General features: G+C 39.3%; 1 protein-coding gene and 1 long non-coding RNA gene across 2 annotated transcripts in view; both read left to right on the top strand.

The window, feature by feature from the left end:
* The window catches only part of si:ch211-260e23.9, a 51,897-nt gene that overhangs the window by 10,715 nt on the left and 18,447 nt on the right, over window positions 1-22,735 (top strand). Inside the window, exon 3 of the mRNA XM_041190950.1 lies at window positions 21,336-21,539. Coding sequence (XP_041046884.1) covers window positions 21,413-21,539 — 127 coding nt within the window. The 5' untranslated portion in view covers window positions 21,336-21,412. The remainder of the gene's footprint in view (window positions 1-21,335; window positions 21,540-22,735) is intronic.
* On the top strand, window positions 12,259-18,214 carry LOC121279708. The gene is made up of 3 exons (XR_005943479.1): window positions 12,259-12,361; window positions 14,844-14,911; window positions 18,171-18,214. It is a non-coding gene; the product is annotated as an uncharacterized LOC121279708 (long non-coding RNA).

Below are 22,735 nucleotides of genomic sequence, written 5' to 3' on the forward strand. Positions count from 1 at the left end.
TGAAATTTAGCATTGGACCTGATTTAAACAACAGTGTGAATGTGGTTTTGGTGCACTAGTGGCAGAGCCTCCATTTTCCCTCAAACTCTGCATCACTAAATCAGGCATACCATAAAATGAGACCCAGTATTATAATGTGTTCACCACCAGTGTGACTGCACCAACATTGCCTTATAAAGTCGGTCCTTTATTGTTTTCTTTTGAGCAAAAGGGACATATTTATATACCAATTGTATTTTGTAAATTTTTACGTACATTATGTTACTTTACTTATTTTCGTTACTGTATTTCCCAAAAGCTTGAGTGGTAATTATTTTAAAACAAAGTATTGATGCAGTGTGTTACCAACAAGGAGGGAAATCAAAGGCTGAGTCGCCCCAGCCCAGACTACTCTCTCTCACACACTTGTGGTCAATAGTAGTGAAATTGAATATTTATATCTGTTATACTTTTTGGCATTCATTTTAGTGGGTCTTCTCCTGTATTCCTTTTTTAATGTAGAAGTGTATATAAACTATAGTATTGAAAATCAACACCCATTCAACAAGGCAAAATTTTGGAGGGAGAATGGAGGTTGTGCTACAGACAAGCCCAATGCACATTCACACAATTATTGAAATGAGGCTCAATGCTAAATTTCAGAAGCTGAAATGCAAACTGCTATAGTGGTAGATTTTCAGCTCAGTTTTTATAGTAGCTGTTCCTGACTATTAAGTGATTTAATAAAACCCCTTAACTCTCATCATCACTGCCAATGTCTATCATATCTATAAGTCCTTTTTCTCCTTTTAAAACTATATAACTTGCATTGGCTACTGTATCTTTGAAATGCCTGTACCAATCATCAAGCTTTTATTTCAAAATAAAATGTTTCCTATAATCGATGTGTCTATTAAACAAAATTAATCAGAAGGATATGTTATTCTAAATGAAAATGCTTTTAAAAGACTGGAGAAATGTAATATGGACTGTGCAAAAGGAGTGCATGGGCCTTGTCTCCTATCTCAACACTTCTGTATGATGTTCCAAATATACTCTGACAAAAGATACTCAAGCACATGGCTGGATGCTTCTGGAACACACTGCGTGGAGGACAATCAACGGAAGGACAGTGTATTCAAAATGACAGGGGTTGATTGCATACAGTAACAGAGCTCGTTATGGTGAAAAAGTTGCAATTGCAAGGCCCCGAGTTTGTGTAAGGGAGACAATTTGTGCTCGTGAAATGTTACTGAATAGGTCCCAAGTGTGAATAAGGTAATATATAAGGTGAAAGCTGAACTGATGGGAAAGACATGAATAGAGTTGTGACAGTAGTCAGAAAGCAAATGGGAGAACACAATTCTGAAGTACTGTAATATCTCAACTAGGACTGGTGTTTTAAATGGCTTTTCCTTTAAGATGTCATTCTCAATTGAACTTCTAGTAATCAGCTTTTCACGTTCTACTGCCTTATTCTAGATTGGTTACCATAATCTAAGTACACTCGCAGAGGAAGAAGGATAAGGAGTAAATATTTATAGGCATTTGGTAGTATAGAACTAAGTATTGCCCAAAAAAAAAAAATTTTTTTGTCGAAGCTTTTCATCTTCATGTCCTACAACACGCTTAGTCTGTGGCAGACAAATTTCTTTCATTTTTCGATTTGATTCATTTGTGCCACTATATTGCTTCAATAGATGACTGCACCATAAACAGTACCCATTTGAAATATGTCTGCACTAGCAACTCACTTAAGTGGTTTGGCAACACAAGTAGTGACACCACTAAACACGTAACAAATCTCTGACTGTGTACTGTCAGAAAGCAAGGAGTTTGTTCTTGGTTTCAATTTTGGTGTGCCTTCATTCCAAATCAAACAGGAAGTGGTATTTGCTGAGTTCGAACTCCTCTATTTCCAGCTATCCCGTCACAAACCAGCATCCACTGAAGACGCTGACTCCTTGAAAGCGCGCCGATCTGATCTAGTGCACAAATCGCAGAATTCCGAATGACCTGTCTGATTTTCAAACGCAATGCCAATGTCTTACAGCGTTACCAGGCCTTAAGACCAATCCAGACAAACACATCAGTAAATCTGACAAAGGTGCACGAATAGTCACCCTTAACAAGAGTGACTATATCTACAAAATGCATACCATTCATATCCATTGGACCTGCTGTTCAACGCGACTGGATGTGACTTGCTCGAAAGTAAGCTAAAAAGTAAGCTAAACAAAAATGCTTGCTGGACTTGTATAAGAGCGATGAGCTGCCGTGTGGATATATATGGCAGTGTTCATCCTCACAACTCAGAGTCCATGTATGTATGGGCTGCCCTAGTCAGATACAAAAGATGTCCCTCCACGCCCTATCTTATCTATGGCCAGTTCTGCACAACATGAATTGGCCAAATGGTTGGGTGAATTGTTACAAACAGTTTTAAGCAAGTTTTCCATATACACCGTGAAGGATTCCTTCACACTTGCGAACGCCATACAGGACTTGCATATCGATTGCAATGTTGTGTCCATGTGCTCATTTGACATTGCTAGCCTATTCACCAATGTTCTACTTAAGGAAGTCATAGATATTTGCACCACAGCGCTACATCATGGCGATTAGACCTGCCACCATTGCGTGAATCAGTATTCATGGAACTTATGAACTTGGCAACTCATGCAGTTGAGTTCAGTTTTAATAACACCACGTTTGGCCAAATAGTTGGTGGTGCCATGGGATCCCCTCTAGGCCCAGCTCCTCAAACATCTTTTTTGGGTTCCATGGGAAATGTGTCTTCAATGGAATGACACCTAACCTCCTCCTCCTTGCATATTTTTGATATGTGGATGATAAGGTAGCTATATTTAAATCTGCAGCTGCATGTAATGATGCCCTTTCATGTCTTAATGGGCTCCATCTGCGCTCAAATTCACTTGCTTTCCTTGACATAGTTGAGAAATCTGCCAGGGGTTCTCAACCTCAATCTACTGCAAGTCTGCCTACCTTCACTGGTCAATGTACGAGTTGGGAAATTTTATATTTACACGCGCTGTAAGATTGACCTTATTGGCAACCTTGTAAATAAGGCCTGAACCATTTGTTCACCATGTAAGCTTGATGCTAAAATAGGGCACATCAAAGGCAACCTCTGGGTAATGGCTACCCTGATCAGATCATTTCATGCAAACTTATGAACAGGCCTAAGGCCGTCACTTTCAGCACTGCAAAGTGCCTCAGATTACCCTGGAAGGGTAAGGTATCTCAAAAATTTGAGCAACAGGTGAAGCTAGCTGTTTCATGCTGCTACTATGCAGTAGCAACACGTGTGGTATTCACCACTAACCTGTTGCTGCCATCAAGCCAAAACAACGTTCTGCCTATCACACAAATGAGTAATGTGGTATATGAATTTCAATATCAATGTGATGCTAGGAATGTAAGCTGTATGTCCCAAAGACTGGTGGATCATATCAAACAGCATGTCCCTTCCACTGTTTGTGACAGACAAGGTACAGACCGTGCCCAACCAGCCTGTGCTTGCAAAATTCAAGAGAGTGTCTAATATTAGATGCGATTCCGTGATTGGACAACATTTGCTAAATAACCCTCAGTGTGCTAAGAATTACGCTGGCAACCAATTAAGATTCTCGGTCGAGCTTGCAATGTGATGCATTTGTGTATACTGGAAGCTACGTATGTTAATAGACAGGTCCCTGTTCTTTGCAGACAGAAAGAACAAGTACACATATGGCACTTGTTTCAGCTAAACAAAATAAGTGACGGCCATTCATTGATTAATTCTTCAGGGCAATGACCTGACCAACTGGAGTCAAGTTGCCTGGTTTAAAATTTCAAACAATGCTTGGCAATAAACTGTCAGTCACCCTCATCTGGTGCATTCTCCATGGCACGCCTCTACCAATTACAGTCCACTTACAAACCAATCAGCACTCTCTCCTCATACAGTATAAATTGTTTTCCCCTTTACGTTTGGTATTCTTGTGAACGGTCCTGATGTGTGCAAGATGAAAAGCTTCAACAAAAAAAGTATTTTTTTTCAGCAATACTCAAATAAATATTTTTCAATATTAGTCCATTTTGTAGTTAATGCCAAGAAACAACTGTAACGCAAAACATAAAATCCCTAGGTACTGGTGTGCGTTCTTAACATGGCATACAAATCTAAAGATGCTGCACCATTTATGCTGTACTGAATATCTGTGCAACACGAGTCAACACAGCTGTTTCTGCATATGTCACTGAAAAATTGACGATTCATTTAAAATATAGCCTTAACACAATATAGCTCTGCTTTCCACACCAACATCTTACAGTAAGGCAGTTGGCCAACCAGGAAAATACATGTACATGCCCAGCAGGGGGTGTAAGAGAACATTCACAAGGTTGGGCCTGTACTAACTTAACTGAAGTACAAAGTTGCTAAGTAAGATAATTGTTTGAATAAATTAAACACAACTTCAATTCATTTCACATCTTATAATTTTATGATTTGAAGAATGGGTCAGATACAATTACTGATGATGCCCTAAGCACTCAGCCTGGTGAGAGCCGGGTCAATTTGCTAATGATTGACAACAGGAATCTGCTGAGAGTGAGAGTTTGGTGATGCAGAGAGGGAAGAAGATGCTCGTAGTTCAAAGCAAGTGACAACAGCAGATGTATAAATAACCTAGGTAATTAATTAGATCTAAAGACATAAAACTGAATTTTAAAAAATTAACTAAACAGAGGATGCTAATTATTAAAATAACTCCAGCATATATATAACCAAGATTTCTGAGCTTGAGGATCAGTTAGAGTCACTACAGAACATATGGGAGGTTAAGAATTTCTTGGAGCACATATTCCAGGAGGTGGCCACATTGCAGCTACACAGATTTCAGGAGAATAGCAAGTGGAACCTTGTGGCAAAGTAGGAAGAGGTGGAGAGGTGGGTAGTGCAGGAATCCTCTAGCAGAGTAATACTCACATCGGTTTGCAGTGAAAATGACCACACCCTCATGGGATGCAGTATGGGGAAAATCCATGGCAGCATGGAGCAAATGACTGCATGAGAGTGGGGGAGGGGCTGCTGTGTGGAGTCACAGTAAAGTGTAGAAATTCAGTCGTCATAGAGGATTCAATAATCATGTAATCATGGGGAACTTCAATCTACAAACAGACTGGGTAAACCTATTTAGAACTAATGTTGTGGAAGACGAATTCCCAAATGTATACAAGATGATTTTCTAGAACAGTATTTTGAGGAACTAACTGGAGGCTATTTTAGATCTTGTTTTGAGCAATGAGAAAGGGCTGATTAATAATTTCATTGTAAAGGAGCCTTTAGCAAAGAATGATCATAATATGATAGGATTTTATATTAAGTTTGAAAGGGATGTAGTTCAATCTGAAACTAGGGTCTTAAATCTAAGCAAAGGAAATGACAAAGGTATGAGGGGCAAACTGGATGTTGTATTTTGGAATTATATTATGGTAGCTATTACTACATGTGATGGTTTATAGGCAATGACTAGCATTTAAAAAATTAATACATGGTTTACAACAAATTTACATTGTGCATTTACATGCACAAAACACAGCAGGAAAGATGATCCAACTATGGCTAACAAGAGTAGTTAGAGAGTGCATTAGATCAAAGGAAGAGGCTTATAAAGATGCCAAAGAAGTGGTAAATCTGAGGATTTGAAGCATTTTAGAATCCAGAAAAGGGGGGACGAAGAAACTGATAAAGAAGGAGAAAATAGAATAAGAAAGTAAACCAGCGGGAAACATAAAAACGGACTGTAAAAACAGGTATGTAAAAAAGACAGGATCAGGAAAGACAAATGTAGGCCCATCACAGGCAGAGACAGGAGAATTTATAATGGGGAATAAGGAAATGACAAAGAAAATAAACGAGAGAAAATAAACAAATACGTTGCATCTGTCTTCACGGAAGAAGTTTTAATAAACCTCCCAGAAATACTAGAAAACGAAGCGACTAACGGGAATGATGAACTGAAAGAAATTAGTGTTAGGACAAAAAGTAGTACTAGAGAAATTAATGGGAGTGAAAGTTGATAAATCCCCTGGACCCAATGATGTGCATTCCAGAGTGTTGGAAGAGTTGGCATAGAGATGGTGGATGTATTGGTCATCATCTTTCAAAATTCTATAGATTCTGGACTGGTGCCTGCAGCTTAAAAGGTAGCAAATGTAACCCCACTATTTAAAAATGAGGGAGAGAGAAAATGAAGAACCTATAGACCTGTTAGCCAGGGATCAGTAGCATGAAACATGCTAGAATCTATTATAAAGGATGTGGCAATTGGACACTTAGAAAATAATGGCAGGCTTTGTGAAAGGGAAATCATGTTTGACAAACCTGTTAGTTTTTTGAGGATGTAACTAGCAGAATAGATAAGGGGCAACCAGTGGATGTAGCATATTTGGATTTTCAGAAGACTTTCAATAAGGTCCAACACAGGAGGTTATTAAGCAAAACTTGAGCACATGGTTTTGGGGGTAATATACTGGCATGGATTGAGAATTGTTAAATGGGCAGAAAACAAAGTAGGAATAAACAGGTCATTCTCAGGTTCGCAGGTTGTAACTAGTGGGGATCCACAAGGATCAGTGCTTGGGACAAGCTATTCACAAACTATATGACTGATTTGGATGTAGGGACCAAATGTAATATTTCCAAGCTTGCTGATGACACAAATCTAGATGGGAATGTGAGTTGAGGAGGATGCAAAGAGGTTCAAGGGCATTTCGACAGGCTAAGTGAATGGGCAAGAACAAGGCAAATGGAATATAATGTGGAAAAGTATGGAGCTATCCACTTTGGTAGAAGAAACAGTAATGCAGAGTATGTTTTTAAATGGTGAGAGATTGAGAAGTGTTGATGTCCAGAAGGACCTGGGTGTCCTTGTTCATAAGTCACTGAAAGCTAACAGCAAGGTACAGCAAGCAATTAGGAAGGCAGTTGGTATGTTGGCCTTTACTGCAAGAGGTTTTGAGTACAGGAGTAAAGAAGTCTTGCTACATTTGTATAGAGCCTTGATGAGATCACATCTGGAGTATTGTGCACAGTTTTGGTCTCCTTAGCTAGGGAACCACTGAGGAAGTGCAACAAAGATTCACCAGACTGATTCCTGGGATTGTCCTATAAGGAGAGATTGAGGAGGCTGAGCCTATTTTCTCTGGTGTTTAGAAGAATGAAAGGTGATCTCATTGAAGCATACAAAATTCTTACAGGGCTCGACAGGGTAGATGCAGGAAAGATGTTTCTCCTGGATGGGGTGTCTAGAACCAGGGGACACTGTCTCAGAATGAGAGGTAGGCCATTTCGTACTGAGATGAGGAAGAGTTTCTTCATTTAGTAGGTGCTGAATTTTTGGAATTCTCAACCTCAGAGGGCTGTGGAGGGTCAGTTATCGAGTATATTTAAGATAGAGATTGATAGATTTCTACATATTAAAGATATCAAGGGATATGGGGATAATACAGGAAAATGGCATTGAGGTAGAAGATCAGGCATGGTCGACTTGAATGATGGAGCAGGCTCGAGGGGTCAAATGGTCTACTCCTGCTCCCATTTCCTATGTTTAATAGTCAGGGGTTTAGGCAGGCATCTCTGCATCCACCAGTGTGAGTCATACATGGTGTGTTACCTCCCTGGTGCCAGGGTAAATGGACTAAATGGGTGAAGAATAATTTCCAAGGGGAAGGGAAGCAGCCAGGAATTGTGGTCTACGTTGGAACCAATAGCATATGTAGGAAAAGAATTGAGATCCTACAGGTAAAGTTTCAAGAGCCAGGGAGGAAATTAAAGAACAGGACCTCAAAGGAATAATCTCTGGTTACTCCCAGTGCCATGTGTTAGTGAATATAGCAGCAATAAGATAGGTTAATGTGTGACTGGAGAATAGATGCAAGAGGGAGGACCTCAGATTCCTGGAGGAATCTGAGGCAGGAGGAATTTATACAAGCTTGGTGTGTTGCTGAACTGGGCTGGGATCAATGTCCTCGCAGGAAAGTTTATTAGCGCTGTGAAGGAGGGTTTAAGCTAATTTGACAGTGAGTGCAGCACCAGGATGAAGTACGACAGAGGAGATACAATGAATGCAGAAAACTGGAAAAGACAAATAGCATTAGAATATAGAGTAGTTCAGAAATAGGAGGGATCAGACACAGGGAAATGCAAGGCAGTTTAATGTGGGATTAGAGTCCATGTGAATAAATACATGGAGCATGGTAAATAAAATTGGTGAGCAGCAGGTACAAGTAGCCACATGGGACTGTGATATAATGGCAATAACAGAAACCTGGCTCAAATAAGTAGAGCACTTGGCACTTAATATTCTTAGCTATAAGTATTCAGGAAATCTATTAAACAGTGAGGAGGATAATGACAGACTTCAGAACAATATAGAAATGGGACAGATATTTGGCAGATAATGCAGAAAAGTGTGCAGTAGTTCACTTAGTAGGAAGAATGAGGAGGGGTATATAAACTAATGGAACAATTTTAAAGTGCATGATGGAAGAGAGAGACCTGAGTGTATACATGTACAAGTCTTTGAAGGCGACAGGACAAGTTGTGAAAGCTACTAAAAAGCCTAAAGATTCTTGGTTTTTTATAAAGAGATATAGGGTACAAAAACAAGGAAGTTATGCTAAACCTTTACAAAGTACTGGTTAGGCCCCAGCCAGAATATTATTCCAATTCTGGCCACTATGACTTGGGTAGGATGTCAATGGTTTAGAGAGGGTGCAGAGATTTGCTAGAATGATACCAGGATCATAGATTGCAATTTTTAATAAACACCTAGTTCATGATTCCATTGTAATATTTTAGAGGTAAATTTTAGTACTAGGAAGTTTAAAGTTTAATTATAGAAAATGGGATAAATACAACTAAAGTAGCTTGAAGACTCACTGGCATGTTAGCTTAAGGGGTTAGCAGATCATTAAACAGCAGGAGAATTGGAGACAAGGTGTCTACACTGCTTGCAAAGGAATGTCGCCCAGAGAGTTGCCCTGTTTTGGGAGTTAAAGCTACAAATAATTTTAAAACATTCAGTGAGCCCTGGAATGCTATATCATCATGGAGCTGGGTGGAGCTTAAAGTTCTAGGGTTTCAATTTATCTGCATGTGTCATGAAGTATTAATGTATATAATATTTTGTGGAAATATTTTTCTTTTAAAATAGAGGTTTAGTCTGTGGGTATGTCTTAATTGGATTAAAACCAGCTAGTCTGGGTGCTTTGATATGTACTAGTTTTGAAATGTAAGAGAGATAGCGTGTATTTGCATTTTTTGAATAGAGCATTCAAGAAGTAGGGTGAAAACTGATGCCTTTCTAGCAGACACCAAGCAATATGTTTATATTATTAATTAAATTGGTACTATGAAAGGGGTTTCATTGTTAAAAGGTGAAGTTCAAAGAAGCTGATGAGACAATGAGAATTTGAATTCAATCAGTGGTGGTAGATATAACTTCAGTTTTCAGATGTGCAGAGCAGAGGCAATGAGAGATCAAAAGGCAGCTGTAAGCCTCCAACTGGCTCCACAGGAACCAAGTGAAAGGAACCTCATTTTGAATTTGTAAGGTGAAAATGCTTTCCCCAGTGTCTGGTTAAGTCAATGGGTTGCTGTTCCCTTAATGGAGATTAGTTTGGGAATTTGTTAAAAGTTATGATAATAGTAATTTGTAGCCTTGTGTACATATATATTTTTAGCCTGTGTAAATTAATAAAAAGTATCATTTAGTTTAATGTAAAACCTTGAGAACTGGTGTCTAATTCCTGAATTCAGAGTCGCATCTCAAACATAACACTTAAAATTATAGGTTATGACAGTTGTTTAAAGTTTTAAGGATTTTTAAATCACTCAGCTTCACCAACTGCATCAGTCATAACAGTGTGTTTGCTGGGGGAGTGAGTGCTCTGTAAGCAGGGGAAAAGGCCAAACCAAAAAGGTGCTTCTGTTAGGCTCCAGGTATCAAAAGCATTGCTGTTAGCTGGCTTTGTGTGGTTAGGGCTCAGGAGATGCCCCGGGGAGCTGAGAAGGTGGCAGAAGATCACTGGTTCCATGCTGGGAAGGGTTAGGGTTTAGAAGAAACCCTGGGATCCATTTATAGCTTGGTGTAGCTGAGGAGATTGGAGCTTGGTGAAATCAAGGGGCAGTGCCAGCCCAGTGAAGCTAGCCAGTTATTAAAGAGCTAAAATTGCACCAGTAAATAGAGGCAGGAGTGGAGACTCGGAAATCCAGGGGAGTGGAGTCTCGAGAGACAAGAATAAAGCCATGGGAGGTGAGGCAGACTGAGTTGGAGTGGCTTGGAGGGAAGTCAGAGGCTTGATCTCCAAAAGTTTATTTTTGTTTGTTCAAAGCCATTGGAATCTAATGGCTTTATTCTCTCAGCGAGTGTCTTGAATCTCAAACTTTATCTACATTAAACAAAAGGGAATTTGATAAATACTTGAAGTGGAAAAATTTGCAAAGCTATGGGGAAAAGGCTGGAACCAGTGTGATGAGCCTGATGGCCTCCTGCTATGTGGCTTCATGATTCTGTACATAAAAAGGCTTTCCATTCACAATGAAGATCTCCACTCTAATGAGGTGAGTTCAGGTTCAGTTTAAGCTACTAGTTCAACATTTGCTGGGTGTAAACTTTCCTCGCTTTGTAAAGTATGCTGTGGACATAAGGTGTTGGAAATGAAGTTTCACTATTATGACTGGTAGACTCAATTAATTTCCTTAAGTTCCAAATCATTTCACTAATTTTATTAAAGGTATCAAAAATATCTTTAGAGGAAAGAAAGAAGCTTGATTTGATTGGGAAACATTACTGCCACAATTCTATACTCCTATTTTGTTTGAGATTATTCAGCAAAGGTAAAGGAAGTTAAATAGCACATTATCACTATCATTGTCACTATTCTGTGTTTGGACACATTTTTTTTTAAAAAATAGATTTTCAGTAAAATAGTCATACAGCCTGGCTTTAACCTTTCCCTTATAGAGGAGGTTGAATTGTGAGCAACAAATAAAATGCTGTGTGAACAGTGGGTACATCAAGGGCATCATTGATAGGTGAAGATAACCTGGCATTCCCGTCACATATAAAGGCTAAAGAGATTGTTACCAAAATCTTCCGGAACAAAATACAAGACGCAAATATTTCACCTGGTAGGAGTGCTGGGGCCCCAGGCAATTGTGCAGGAAGATGTGGCCAAACAAGTGTTACCGCATAGGGAAAGCAGCTGGTGGTGGGAAAACAATATCACGAGCAAATTGTCTATAGTTTCTTTCCTGAACTATTTTACATGCATTTGATTTTTTTGAGGGTATGCTTCCATATTTCCATGTATCCCACGCCACTTCTCATCTCTTGCTATCTTTGCACTTATTTTCCCTCCCACCTTTTGCTCAGTTGCGTTAAGTAGTTTGTTTTATCCTAATTTTGGCCGATTCCTACACGACTCAGTACTCGCAATGTTAATCTGAACTTCTCGGTTGGTAAAACAAAAACAGAATTACCTGGAAAAACTCAGCAGGTCTGGCAGCATCGGCGGAGAAGAAAAGAGTTGACATTTCGAGTCCTTATGACACTTCAACAGAACTGGAGACTCGAAACGTCAACTCTTCTCCGCCGATGCTGCCAGACCTGCGGAGTTTTTCCAGGTAATTCTGTTTTTGTTTTGGATTTCCAGCATCCGCAGTTTTTTGTTTTTTTTCTCGGTTGGTATACTGGTGGATTTATTTCGTGATCAGTTCGGATTCTTTCGGACTGTCTGCTGAAGCACTAAGAGATTGGACCTGCTAGATTTAGGAAACCCTAATCTTTCTCCAACTCATGATTAAACTGTGTCACCCTTATTGATCCAATTCAACTATGAATCATTTAAAACATACTTCACGAATGGACAGGACAAGTGGAATACATCTCTTAAAGGGACGGTACATTTTCTCAATGAAACCAGGAAGGCCAAGTTGGTAATTATTTTACATCTGATTTTTACTACAGTTTTTAAACACTAAAAGGACCCATGTAGTTGCCTTTACGCTACACTATCTGAGCCAAATCCAAAAATGCAAAGCAGTGTTTCAAATGGAGCAGCTGCACTGGTCAAACTGAACACGGTGGGCTGGAGGAGGGGATGGGAGAAGCTGAAGCTGTTTTATTGGACTGGAGATGGGAATGGGATTTGACAGGCGGAGTCAGCGAGGCTATTTGAAAATCGTTGATTACGCAAACAGCTGATCAAAATAAATCTGGAGACAGTTTCCTTGTTCAGAAGATTGTGTTGGGATTAGAGTCATTTTGGGGTAGAAATCTTCCCTTTCGTCAACAGAACGGTTTAAAAGGTAACTTTCTCGACAGCTTGTTTTTATTAGCAAGTACGTTTTATAAACTGCAATTAGTTATACGCGTGGGTTACAGCTTTCCATATGTAAATTACATTGTAAAGCGATGAATTGGTTATTCTGTCCTGAAAATGTTTACTAAATGCTGTTTATTTGTAGCACATGGTTGTTCTCTCAGAATCGAGTTTTCTATTGATGTTTACTTTGGGACGCCTTATTGATGTCCGTGTGAGCATGTTCAGACACATCTTTAAGTTTGAGTGACAGGTTGGAAATAGTTACCGAGAACATCACGTAGCTATTTGGGAGATTACGATAGACTTTCCAAGTTGTGCTTTACAAAGATAAAGGTCACTTAATACGTAAAAGTCTTGATCAACTAATGGTGTCTGGTTTTTGTCCTTTGTTATGAAACCGGATCCAGTGCGAGGTTTGCAGCGTGATAAAAGCCGGGCAAATATGTTTCTTTACTGCTAATTGCTATTTAAATATACATAGTGACCTGTTCGACGCCGATTCCACCAATTCAAGACTACAACAGTGATCTTCATTATTGCAAAAACTAGGTCAATGCTTTCCTGGAAAACCTGTTGGGTTTTGTAACATTTGTCAACTCTATCAAATGAAGTTATAGGTTATTTGGTTAAACCAAAAATGCTTGCATATACTATCAATTTTTCTTTTAAAAAAAAGACTAGTCTGTTGTAATGAGGAATCTCTTCAACTAATTTACATCCGTAAATCTAATCAATCACGCCCCAGAATAATGCTCAGTCAGACCCCAGAGACTACTGTTTCCTCAATCAATCAGATACTGGAACGATCTCTGTATTGCCGAATCTAATTGGTTGATTGTTGCGTCTAAACCAATTGCAAAAAAATCCGCATTTTAAGGCCATCTATGAGGGTTCCTCGCCTACAATTTGGGATATATGTTTACAAACCAGTAATTATGAAATGAAGCACGAGCTTGCCCATAAACATTCCTCCAAAGACTTATTTCCCCCCTCAACAAATATTACCGGCGAGACCTCTGAATGTGGTGCAATTGATTCTTATTTTTGCAGAGGCACAATGTTCTGCCTTCATTGTAAACAAAATATATGTACATAGAAGCCCATCTCTGCCTCTAACGTGAAATATTACATTTCCCAAGAGCCGCCTTGTGGCTGGGCTCTCCAGTATATGTACAAATATTTGTTTCCTTCATATAACCTCCAGCAGCCCTGACATGTATAATGCACTTGATCAATATCTCAAACTTTTCAATTGCAGTGTCATGGCCTGTACACCTAATCTCTGACTCCCTTCCAGGTTTATAGCTCCCAAGCTCTGGCAAACTTTTCAAAGCTACAAAAGCTGTAAAGAAAGGCAGTGAAAGCAGAGTCTTTGAATATTTTTAAGACAGATCCTTGATGAGCAAGGGGGTTGAGAAGTTATCAGGAGTAGGTGGGAATGTGGAGTTGAGGTTACCTTCAGATCAGCCATGATCTCATTGAACAGTGGAGCAGGCTCAAGGGGCCAATGGTCTACTCCTGCTAATTATGTTCATAAGAAAGTTTCCACATCCTCCCCTTCCCCTTCAAACTTTGGGAAAAATCAGGAATACTTTAAGAAATTAAAATGTCTCCCTGGGTGAACAGTATTTACATTACCACTAGGAAGTCAGGTTCTCTCTGCTGCAATCTGTCTTAGTTCCCAATCTTTCTGAACTTGTAATTCCTTTTCAAGCTTTTCGAGTTGGAAAGCATACTCATCCCTCCCTTAGGTTTCTTTTCTGGAATTCCCTTTCACTCTCTGTTTCCTTTGCATGAAACAAATTCTAGCCACCTCCCTTCTAGGTGAATTTTGGCTAAGGTAACCTAGTCTATTTTCAAGTTCTGTTCTGAATCTGGAATGAAGCCAAATGCTTGGACAGCACCTTTAGTACGTCAGGTGTCCATGCTTTATGGCATATATTGAGTTCTAACTGCTCAGCTCTGACTTTTAGCTGTTCCATGTTTAGGGATGCTAATTTTTTTCAAATTTTCACATTGAAAGTAGCTATTTTATTTTGTGTTGTTAGCACTCATGAAGCTTACTGCAGTAATCCCTTTGTTTCCTTTTCAACAATTTTGGCATGTTACTTTTCCCTTCTACTTCCAATTCCTTTAAAGTCAGATTTAGCTTGTTTGCAATGGATTTTTCCCCAACTGCAGCATCAAATTTTGCTGTGACAAATTGATGTTTTCTTATTGTCCATGATCAATGTGAGGTATGTGTATTTTCTTACCTTCAGAGTGATCGTCCCAACTTCAATAACTCTAACAGCAAAGCTTTTTAGAGTTTTTAAAATGAAGAATGTCATTTATTATACTACATTTGCCCCAGAGATTTAAAAACACTGCATCTCGCTCAATTGACTTGCATTCACCATCATACACTCAAAGGTTAAATACAGAGGAAGGGGAAAAAATGTGATTGCTATGTATAATTGTCTCAGACTCTCTTTAATGGCAGGCCTGTGGTTTCTTAGAAGAGTTGATGCTTTTCATTGAAGAAAAGGCCTTTGTAAGTATAACTTTCTTAGTAAGCTGTATTCTTGTAGTTGAATTCTCAGGTTAGAACAGGTTAGGGAGAGTCTGTCTCCCACTCTTTATTACCTTGGCTTAGCTGCTTAGTTAACTGCAGCTGGTTCCATGGCTTCCTGATGGTGTCTCTGTCTCTGCAGAGCTGATTCTTGCTGTTTTAAAAGCAACAAACGTGATTGTCTCACCCAAGTGACCTGTTACAAGTTCAAAGTCCTTTTCCAAGGTGGCTGGTCAGATCAATAAACGTCCTGTGTTGTCATTTGACACTTTGAAATTTCCGCCACCATTGTAAAATGGGAGAGCGATGCTGACCTATTCACATTCGTCTAACACACATTGAGTTTTGATGTGTCTTTGTCCATGGTGAAACAGTCAGCTGGAATAGTAAGGGCTGTGTGAATTTACCAGATGGCTGTGAATGTCCATATTTAATGAGTCTCAGGACTGGCTGGAGTTGATACTGCCTAAAGCTTGCAGCAGCCATTTGAACAGTTTCTTATCTTTTGTTCAAAATTTTGAAGTATTGTCTGAGAAGTTCATGATATACTGAAGCATGACAATATAATGCTCTTGGAAGGTCTGCTCCAATTACTGGTGCTTAGTTTAAGCTATGCTCACTAGTTTGGGAGGTGCACAGAAGAGTAAGATGGACATACCTCATATTCTTTAATACCTTTGACTCAATAATAATCTCCGATTAAAATTAACAATTGTTATAGCATCAATTGCTATGTGCGAATGACAGTTCACCACTTTTTGCGTGAAGAAGTGTTTCCTAATTTTGGTCCTGAAAGGTCTTCCTCTAATTTTTAGACAATGTCCCTAGTCTTATACTCTGTCCCTAGTCTTATACTCCCTAACTAGTGAAAATGGTTTCTTTCTAACTACCATATCTGTTCTTTTTTTCTATCTTAAACTTTGATCAACTCACCCCTTAAAGAACATAAGAACTAGAAGCAGGAGTAGGCAATTCAGCCCCTCGCGCCTGCCCCACCATTCAATACGATCATGGCTGATCTAATTTCAGCCTCAACTTCAATTTCCCTCCCTCTCCCCATAACATTTCAACCTGTTATTAATTAAAAATCTGTCTATCTCCTCAAATTTATTCAGCGTCCTGGCATCCACTGCACTCTGAGGTAGTGAATTCCCCAGATTTACAACCCTTTGAGAAAAATAATTCCTCCTCATCTCTGATTTAAATCTACCACCCCTTAGCCTAAAACTATGGCCTTTTATTCTATAATGCCCCACAAGAGGAAACATCCGCTCCACGTCTACTTTGTCTATTCCCCTTAACATCTTATGTACCTCAATTAGATCTCCTCTCATCCTTCTAAATTTTAGTGAGTATAGGCCTAAACTGCTCAGTCTCTCTTCATAAGACAAGCCCCACATCTCTGGAATCAATCATGGGAACCTCCTCTGAACAGCCTCCTTCCTCAAGTAAAGGGACCAAAACTCTGCACAGTACTCCAGGTGCGGTCTCACCAATGCCTTGTACAGTTGCAACAACACTTCCCTATTTTTATACTCTCTCTTCCTTTAGCAACAAATGCCAAAATTCCATTTGCCTTCCTTATTACCTGCTGTACCTGCAAACCAGCTTTCAGCAATTCGTGCATGAAGATACCCAGATCCCTCTGCATTGAAGCATTCTGAAATTTCTCTCTATTTAAATAAGTCACCTTTTTATTCTTCTGACAAAAATGGATAACCTCACACTTATCCACACTAAACTCCATCTGCCAAACTTTGGTCCATTCACCTAACCTGTCCATATCCATTTGTAAATTTCTTATTTCTTCATTCCAACTTACTTTCCCACCTATTTTGGTGTCATCTACAAATTTAGCTAAAGTAACTTCTATCCCTGAATCCAAGTCATTAATATAGATTGTAAATAGCTGGGGCCCAAGGACCAAACCCTGTGGCACCCCAATAGTTACAACTTGCCATCCAGAAAGAGACCCATTTAACCATCTAAATTTCAGGGAATGTGACCCTAATTTCTGTAATCACTCGTAATTTAACCCTTAGAGCCCAGGTATGCTAGTAAACAATTGCTGCATTCCCTCAAGTCAGTATATTCTCCTTTAGGTGTGGTGTCCAAAACAGGTATGGTTTAACCAGGACTTTGTATAGCCTAAGCATGACTTCTACCATTTGTATTCTATTCCTTGAAAGGGAGACGACATTGAAGTCAATATGACATAATGGGTGATAAGCAGAGATACCGTTACATGGAGAAAAGTGCAATTTAGAGAGAATTCACAATGATCCAAAATTCCCTCAACACTTGTCTATTTTTTGTAAAAATAACCTAGATAATCTGTGATCTAAATCCTTAACTGAACCACGTTATTGGACACAGACAACTAACTGCATGCTAAAGTCTTTATGTGACAGCATAATTTCTATTATTACTGTTCTTGGAAGATTGTAAAATATGCACAGCAATAGATAGTTCCCCTGCTGTTTATGTACAATCCCTTTTTTTGTACTAGAGGTATATGCAAGTCCAAACTGGGTTACAATTCACACCTGAATCTACTTCTATTACTCCTGTATAAAAACCTACAATATTTTCCCCATTTATATTATATAGTTCTCTCTTCAAGTTGCTGGTTGAACCATCTTGTTTTATGCAAAGGTCACTAAATCTCACTCTTTTGGATAGTACCCTATCCTGCATCACTGCCTTAAGTACAGTGAGTTGAAATTGATGCAAAGTGATGTAATTTAAAACAAACAAAAAAACTGACATGCAATAAGGAATCCTACTACTGACTGCTTCAATTCTAAGGTAAGCAATCTAAATTTAAGAAAATGAGTTTATAAAAATGCAGAAATAGCTGGCTTGACTCATAGGATGCAGGCATATTTACATAGGTTACCAGTAATTGCAAACAGTCTCCTGGCTCCATAGGATCACTGTTGTCTTTGGACTAATTTGGACTTTGAACTCTGGTAAGTGGTCAGCCAATCACAGCAGAAATTGTACAATAACAATCTCTCGTTCACATGCAAGTTTATAAATAGTGCAATGACCGGAACATTTTGTGACTGACTGCCAGATGCACTGTTGTTATGTTTAAATACGTGCACAATATTCTTTGTTTCTGTTTACATCATGTTTTAAAATTAAAACATTTTCTTGATGTTTCACTAGATTAGCATACTTTGTAGATCTTCCTGGTAAGTGTTCAAATCCACTTTACTAACATATCTTCCTGTAGGTTTAAAGAAGACAAAAAAGTCAAAAGAGCTCCTCCAACGATGGTGCAGTGGGTAAATAAACTGCCTGATCTAATCTTAGCCACAGCAATCTTATAATTGATTTTTAGGTTCATGAAAAGGAAGAATTGGCCAGAATTCCCATTTCTGAACACTACCCCATGGTCATTGTTGGTTCTGAACATTATCCTGTGTTCATTGTTGGAACAGTTAAACATGGTTGTTAGGTTAGCCTTAATTGTGATGCTGATGCTCACTATCCGTGAACCTGAAGGTGATGGCATACCTTGCACCTGCTGCCCGTACCTTCTGGATGATGGAAGTTGTGGGTTATAGAAGTGCTGCTGAAGAAGCTTTGTAGTGCTTTTTGTAGATTAAGATTTCCTCAGGATTTAGGACCATGGTGGCAGAAATCTCGTCCCCTGAGAGCAACCCGCCAATCGGAGGTGAGCAGCTCTCTGTTGCCCATCAGTGCTACTGGAAGTAGTGGCTGCTGCTGGTAATGCACCCACCAGAGGCCTAGAATGGATGAGGGTCATGAGGAGGGGGCTGCTGGCAAGTTGGGGAAAGGGGGGGGTGGGGTCAGTTGCAAGGGAAGGGGGTAGCTGACAGGGGGCATGAACCTTCATATGTCTTGATTGGGCACCAAGTGCCTTTGAAAGAGGGACTTCCCTTGGAGGCCACTGTCAAATCTGACAGGGTGTTCTGGGTGGCCTTCAGGAGGTACAGGAAATCCATGTGAGTTGTGGAGAATCCCTGAGCCACTGCTGAATCCCAGTGGACTCGGGGATAGTGGCTCATTAATGAGTAGAATTAGTCAGCAGGCAGATTCTCCGTGTCAGCATTTTCCCGCCACTGACTGACTTAATGGGGGTCAATTTTCTGCTGGCACAATGGCATAGTGGCCTTCCCCATGATTATACCTGGCACATCCATTACCTAGCCTGCTCTGGTAGGCTCTATTAAATCCAGCCCCTCATGTAGCCCCATCTCTACAGCGTTCTCCTGGTTTCTCCTCACTTCTTCAAAGTGAATTGAGGACAAAATAATTTATTTACTGGCACAATCAAATGGATGGCAGATGACCAAATGCTTAGTCAAAGAGATTTTAAAGGAGCATCTGAAGGAGGAGAGAGAGGTAAAAAGGTAGAGTGATGAGAAGGGAATTGCAGATTGTGCTGAAGCATCGAAGATATGGTTGTTAATGGTAGAGTTATCAACAAAAGAGCATGTGCAAGAGGCCAGAATTAGAGTGCAATGCTACATGCCCTACCTAATACTATGTTAGAAGTACCATCGCCACAAGGCCAATAGTTTTAAGGAAAAGACCCACCATCACCTTCTTAGCATGACTAGGAAGATGCAATAAAATAAGAGGGTTCTCTTCATTTTGTTAGATTTTTCCAGCAGCAACATCAATACCTCTGTATACTTGAGGCCAGGCCACCCAAAACTCTGCTGTCCATGTCTTAAATTGCACTAAGTCTCAATCACCCTGGTGCTCACTGACCTTCATAATTCCCAATTAAGGCCTCAGATTAAAAAAAAAATTCTCAAATATCAAATCCCTCATGGGCTTACCTCTCGCTATCTCTAATCTCCTCCAATTCCACAACCCTCCAAGATATCTGGGCCTCCTGAGCATCCCTATATTTTTTTTCTTTGATAACTCCACTAATGATTTCCATGCCTTCAACTGGCATAGGCCCTAAGGTCTGGAATTCATTTCTTACCCTCTGAAATTCTTTCCTTTTAAGATGCTGCTTAAAACCTACCTCTAGGATAAAGCTTTCAGCTACACATACTTGCTTGTGTGGCTCGGTGTCAAATTTTGTTTTGTAGCACTACTGTATTGCATCTTTTTATCATGTTAATGATGCTATATAAATGCATGCTGTTTGTTTTCCTAACAAGCGAACAAAGTATTGGTAGCGAGCCATATTCTGTGTACTAGTGTTTTGAGTTTAGGGCATGGAATCAACTGAGATAGAAGCAAAGGTGGCATAGATGCAAAGGCTGCAAGTACAATGAACCCAACGAGCGCCACTCCTTTGCCACCTGAACAAAATCCAGGCCATCATTTCCACACCTTTAATAATCTGCATGTGGGGACAGCATGAGCTTGAGGAGGTGGCACAGTTGCATTCTCACTGGACTAGTATTCCAGAGACCCAGAGTAATGCTCTGGGGACTTGGATTCGAATCCCACCATGGCACATGGTGAACTTTGAATCTAGTAAAAAAAAATTGATGATAACCACAAAACCATTGCCAATTATTGTAAAAAAAAAAAACACCTGGTTCACTAATGTCCCTTTTAGGGAAGGAAAGCTGCTGTCCTTGCCTGGTCTGGCCTACATGTGATTCCAGACCCACAGCAATGTAGTTGACTCTTATTAGGGATGGACAATAGCGATGCCCACATCCAATGGATAAAAGAAAAAAAAAATCAGCATTGTGCAGCCATTTTTTAAAAAAAAAAAGAATGTAGTGAAATTATAGCACAGTCAACACAACACACATCACTGCAATTTTTTTCTTGGATGTTCTTCACAGGGCATCAACATAACATCATCCATGCACACCATCAGAAAAGTTTTCATCAATGTGTTTCTGTTGTTGGACAATAATCTAGCTGGTTGTGGCAATATTCTCTTTTTCATGGTGTGGGTGAATCTGGAAAGGTCACATTTATTGACTGTTCCTAGTCATCCTAAGAAGGTAATGGTGGATAGTTGAACAACTGTTGCCCTCCTCCAGAGGTTAACCTATGTCTTTGACCAAGCATTTGGTCACCTGTCCTAATATCACCTTGTGTAGCTCAGTATCAAAAGTTGTTAACGCTCCTGTGAAGCACCTTGGGTGGTTGTACTACACTGAAGGCACTACTATAAATGCAAGGTAGAATATTGATCCAGGGATCTTGATAACTGTTGCTGAAAGCTGCTGCTATGGACGTGACTTCCAAATCATTCATCATGTCTGTTAAAAGGCTGCAATATTTTCATATTGTATAATATAGCACTATCACATTGGGTTAAATTCAAATTGTGGTTTAAATTTACCTGTCACTATTGTGAATTATTTGCATGTTCTAATGCACACACCTAATTTATGAATTACAATATATAATTTTTCTAAAGCCCAGATCTCACTCTTTTGTATAGGAATAAAGGGAATAACACTCCATATTGAAGCTCTGTTGGAAGTACATAGCTCAGACCAAGCCTTGCACACATCAAACATGCTTGGAAAACTCACCCGTTTTTTCCTGGGTGAGGTGGATGAAGGAGACAATGAAGAGAACAGTGACATGAACAACGTTCTGTATGAGAATGAGGAAGATGACTGGATTATTGTGACTATCCAAGGTAGAACTTGAATCTTCAGATTCTACCTCCTATATCTAGGTGGTTGTGAAAGATTTGTAAGTCCAATTTTGGAAATGGTTTGAATTAACTACAATATAATATTTAGCAGTAGATGTCAACAAATAATTTTAGTATGCATTAAGTAAATGCATAACTGAATCTTCCACCAACCCCTGCCCCCACTGAACATTTGCTTTATGTTTGTCATTGGTAAAAATAACTTTCTGTTGAGAGTGGAGATGCTGCGAAATAAATTCATGAAAATGAATGAAATAGTTGAAGCTCTGTTGTTATGGTATAAAATGGGCAGGGTATGAAAATATATGTGGCACTGCTATATTGCATTGAATCAACACCAGTTTGAATACAACTTGAGCTCCTGAGTGAACCATTTACCTTTTACCCAGTGGACTAGAATACTTCTGTTGGTGCGCCTACAAGATCAAATTTCGAAAGCCCAGACTTTCGGACAAATTAGGAAATTCTGAGATCTTCAATCCAAACTTAAGACTTGTCATCAGTACTGATGGCAAGTTCAATAGAACAAATATCCTTTTGATTTGAATTGAGCCTCGACTAAGACAAGGGGTGGTTGAGCCTCCCAGAACCAGATTAAAAATTCTCAACTGAAATCAACTGCTGACTCCGATTGTAGTATTTTATATAATTGTGATTTTTTTTCTCAACTTTTAATTATCAATGGATTTGAAATTATCATAATCTGGCATTTGGATGTACAGTTAGAAAATTATACTATTGTTTCGCAGCCCTGTGATTTGGTTCATGTGGTATCCATGCAAGAGCATTGGCTTTAATTACACAGAAGCAAGATTTTCCACAAAATCCAGCACCTTAACTGAAATCAACCTAATCAGCATTTGATCTTTACAATTTAGCCACTTGTCACTAGCAGTTGAAACTATTGAAATAGCATTATAGAGTAGACTGAAAACTGAGATAATATGGATATAAATGGGTCAGTTGGTGGAGGAGGATATGTTAATAATATACAGAGCAGTGCTTCTTGTAATCTGACCATGGATTTTTGCTAAAATGATTCACACATTTGTAGTCCCACTCCTTTGAATTCCACCAATTCTCCCCTACTGAAGACAAATGCTTGCTAGGTTATGATTTTATTCTTGTTGCCAAAGTTAGCATTCATGTATGAAGCGAGGCAGTAAAGGTCAGCAGGA

The sequence above is a fragment of the Carcharodon carcharias genome, chromosome 7 (genome assembly GCF_017639515.1).
Source record: "Carcharodon carcharias isolate sCarCar2 chromosome 7, sCarCar2.pri, whole genome shotgun sequence".
NCBI classification, from domain to species: domain Eukaryota; kingdom Metazoa; phylum Chordata; class Chondrichthyes; order Lamniformes; family Lamnidae; genus Carcharodon; species Carcharodon carcharias.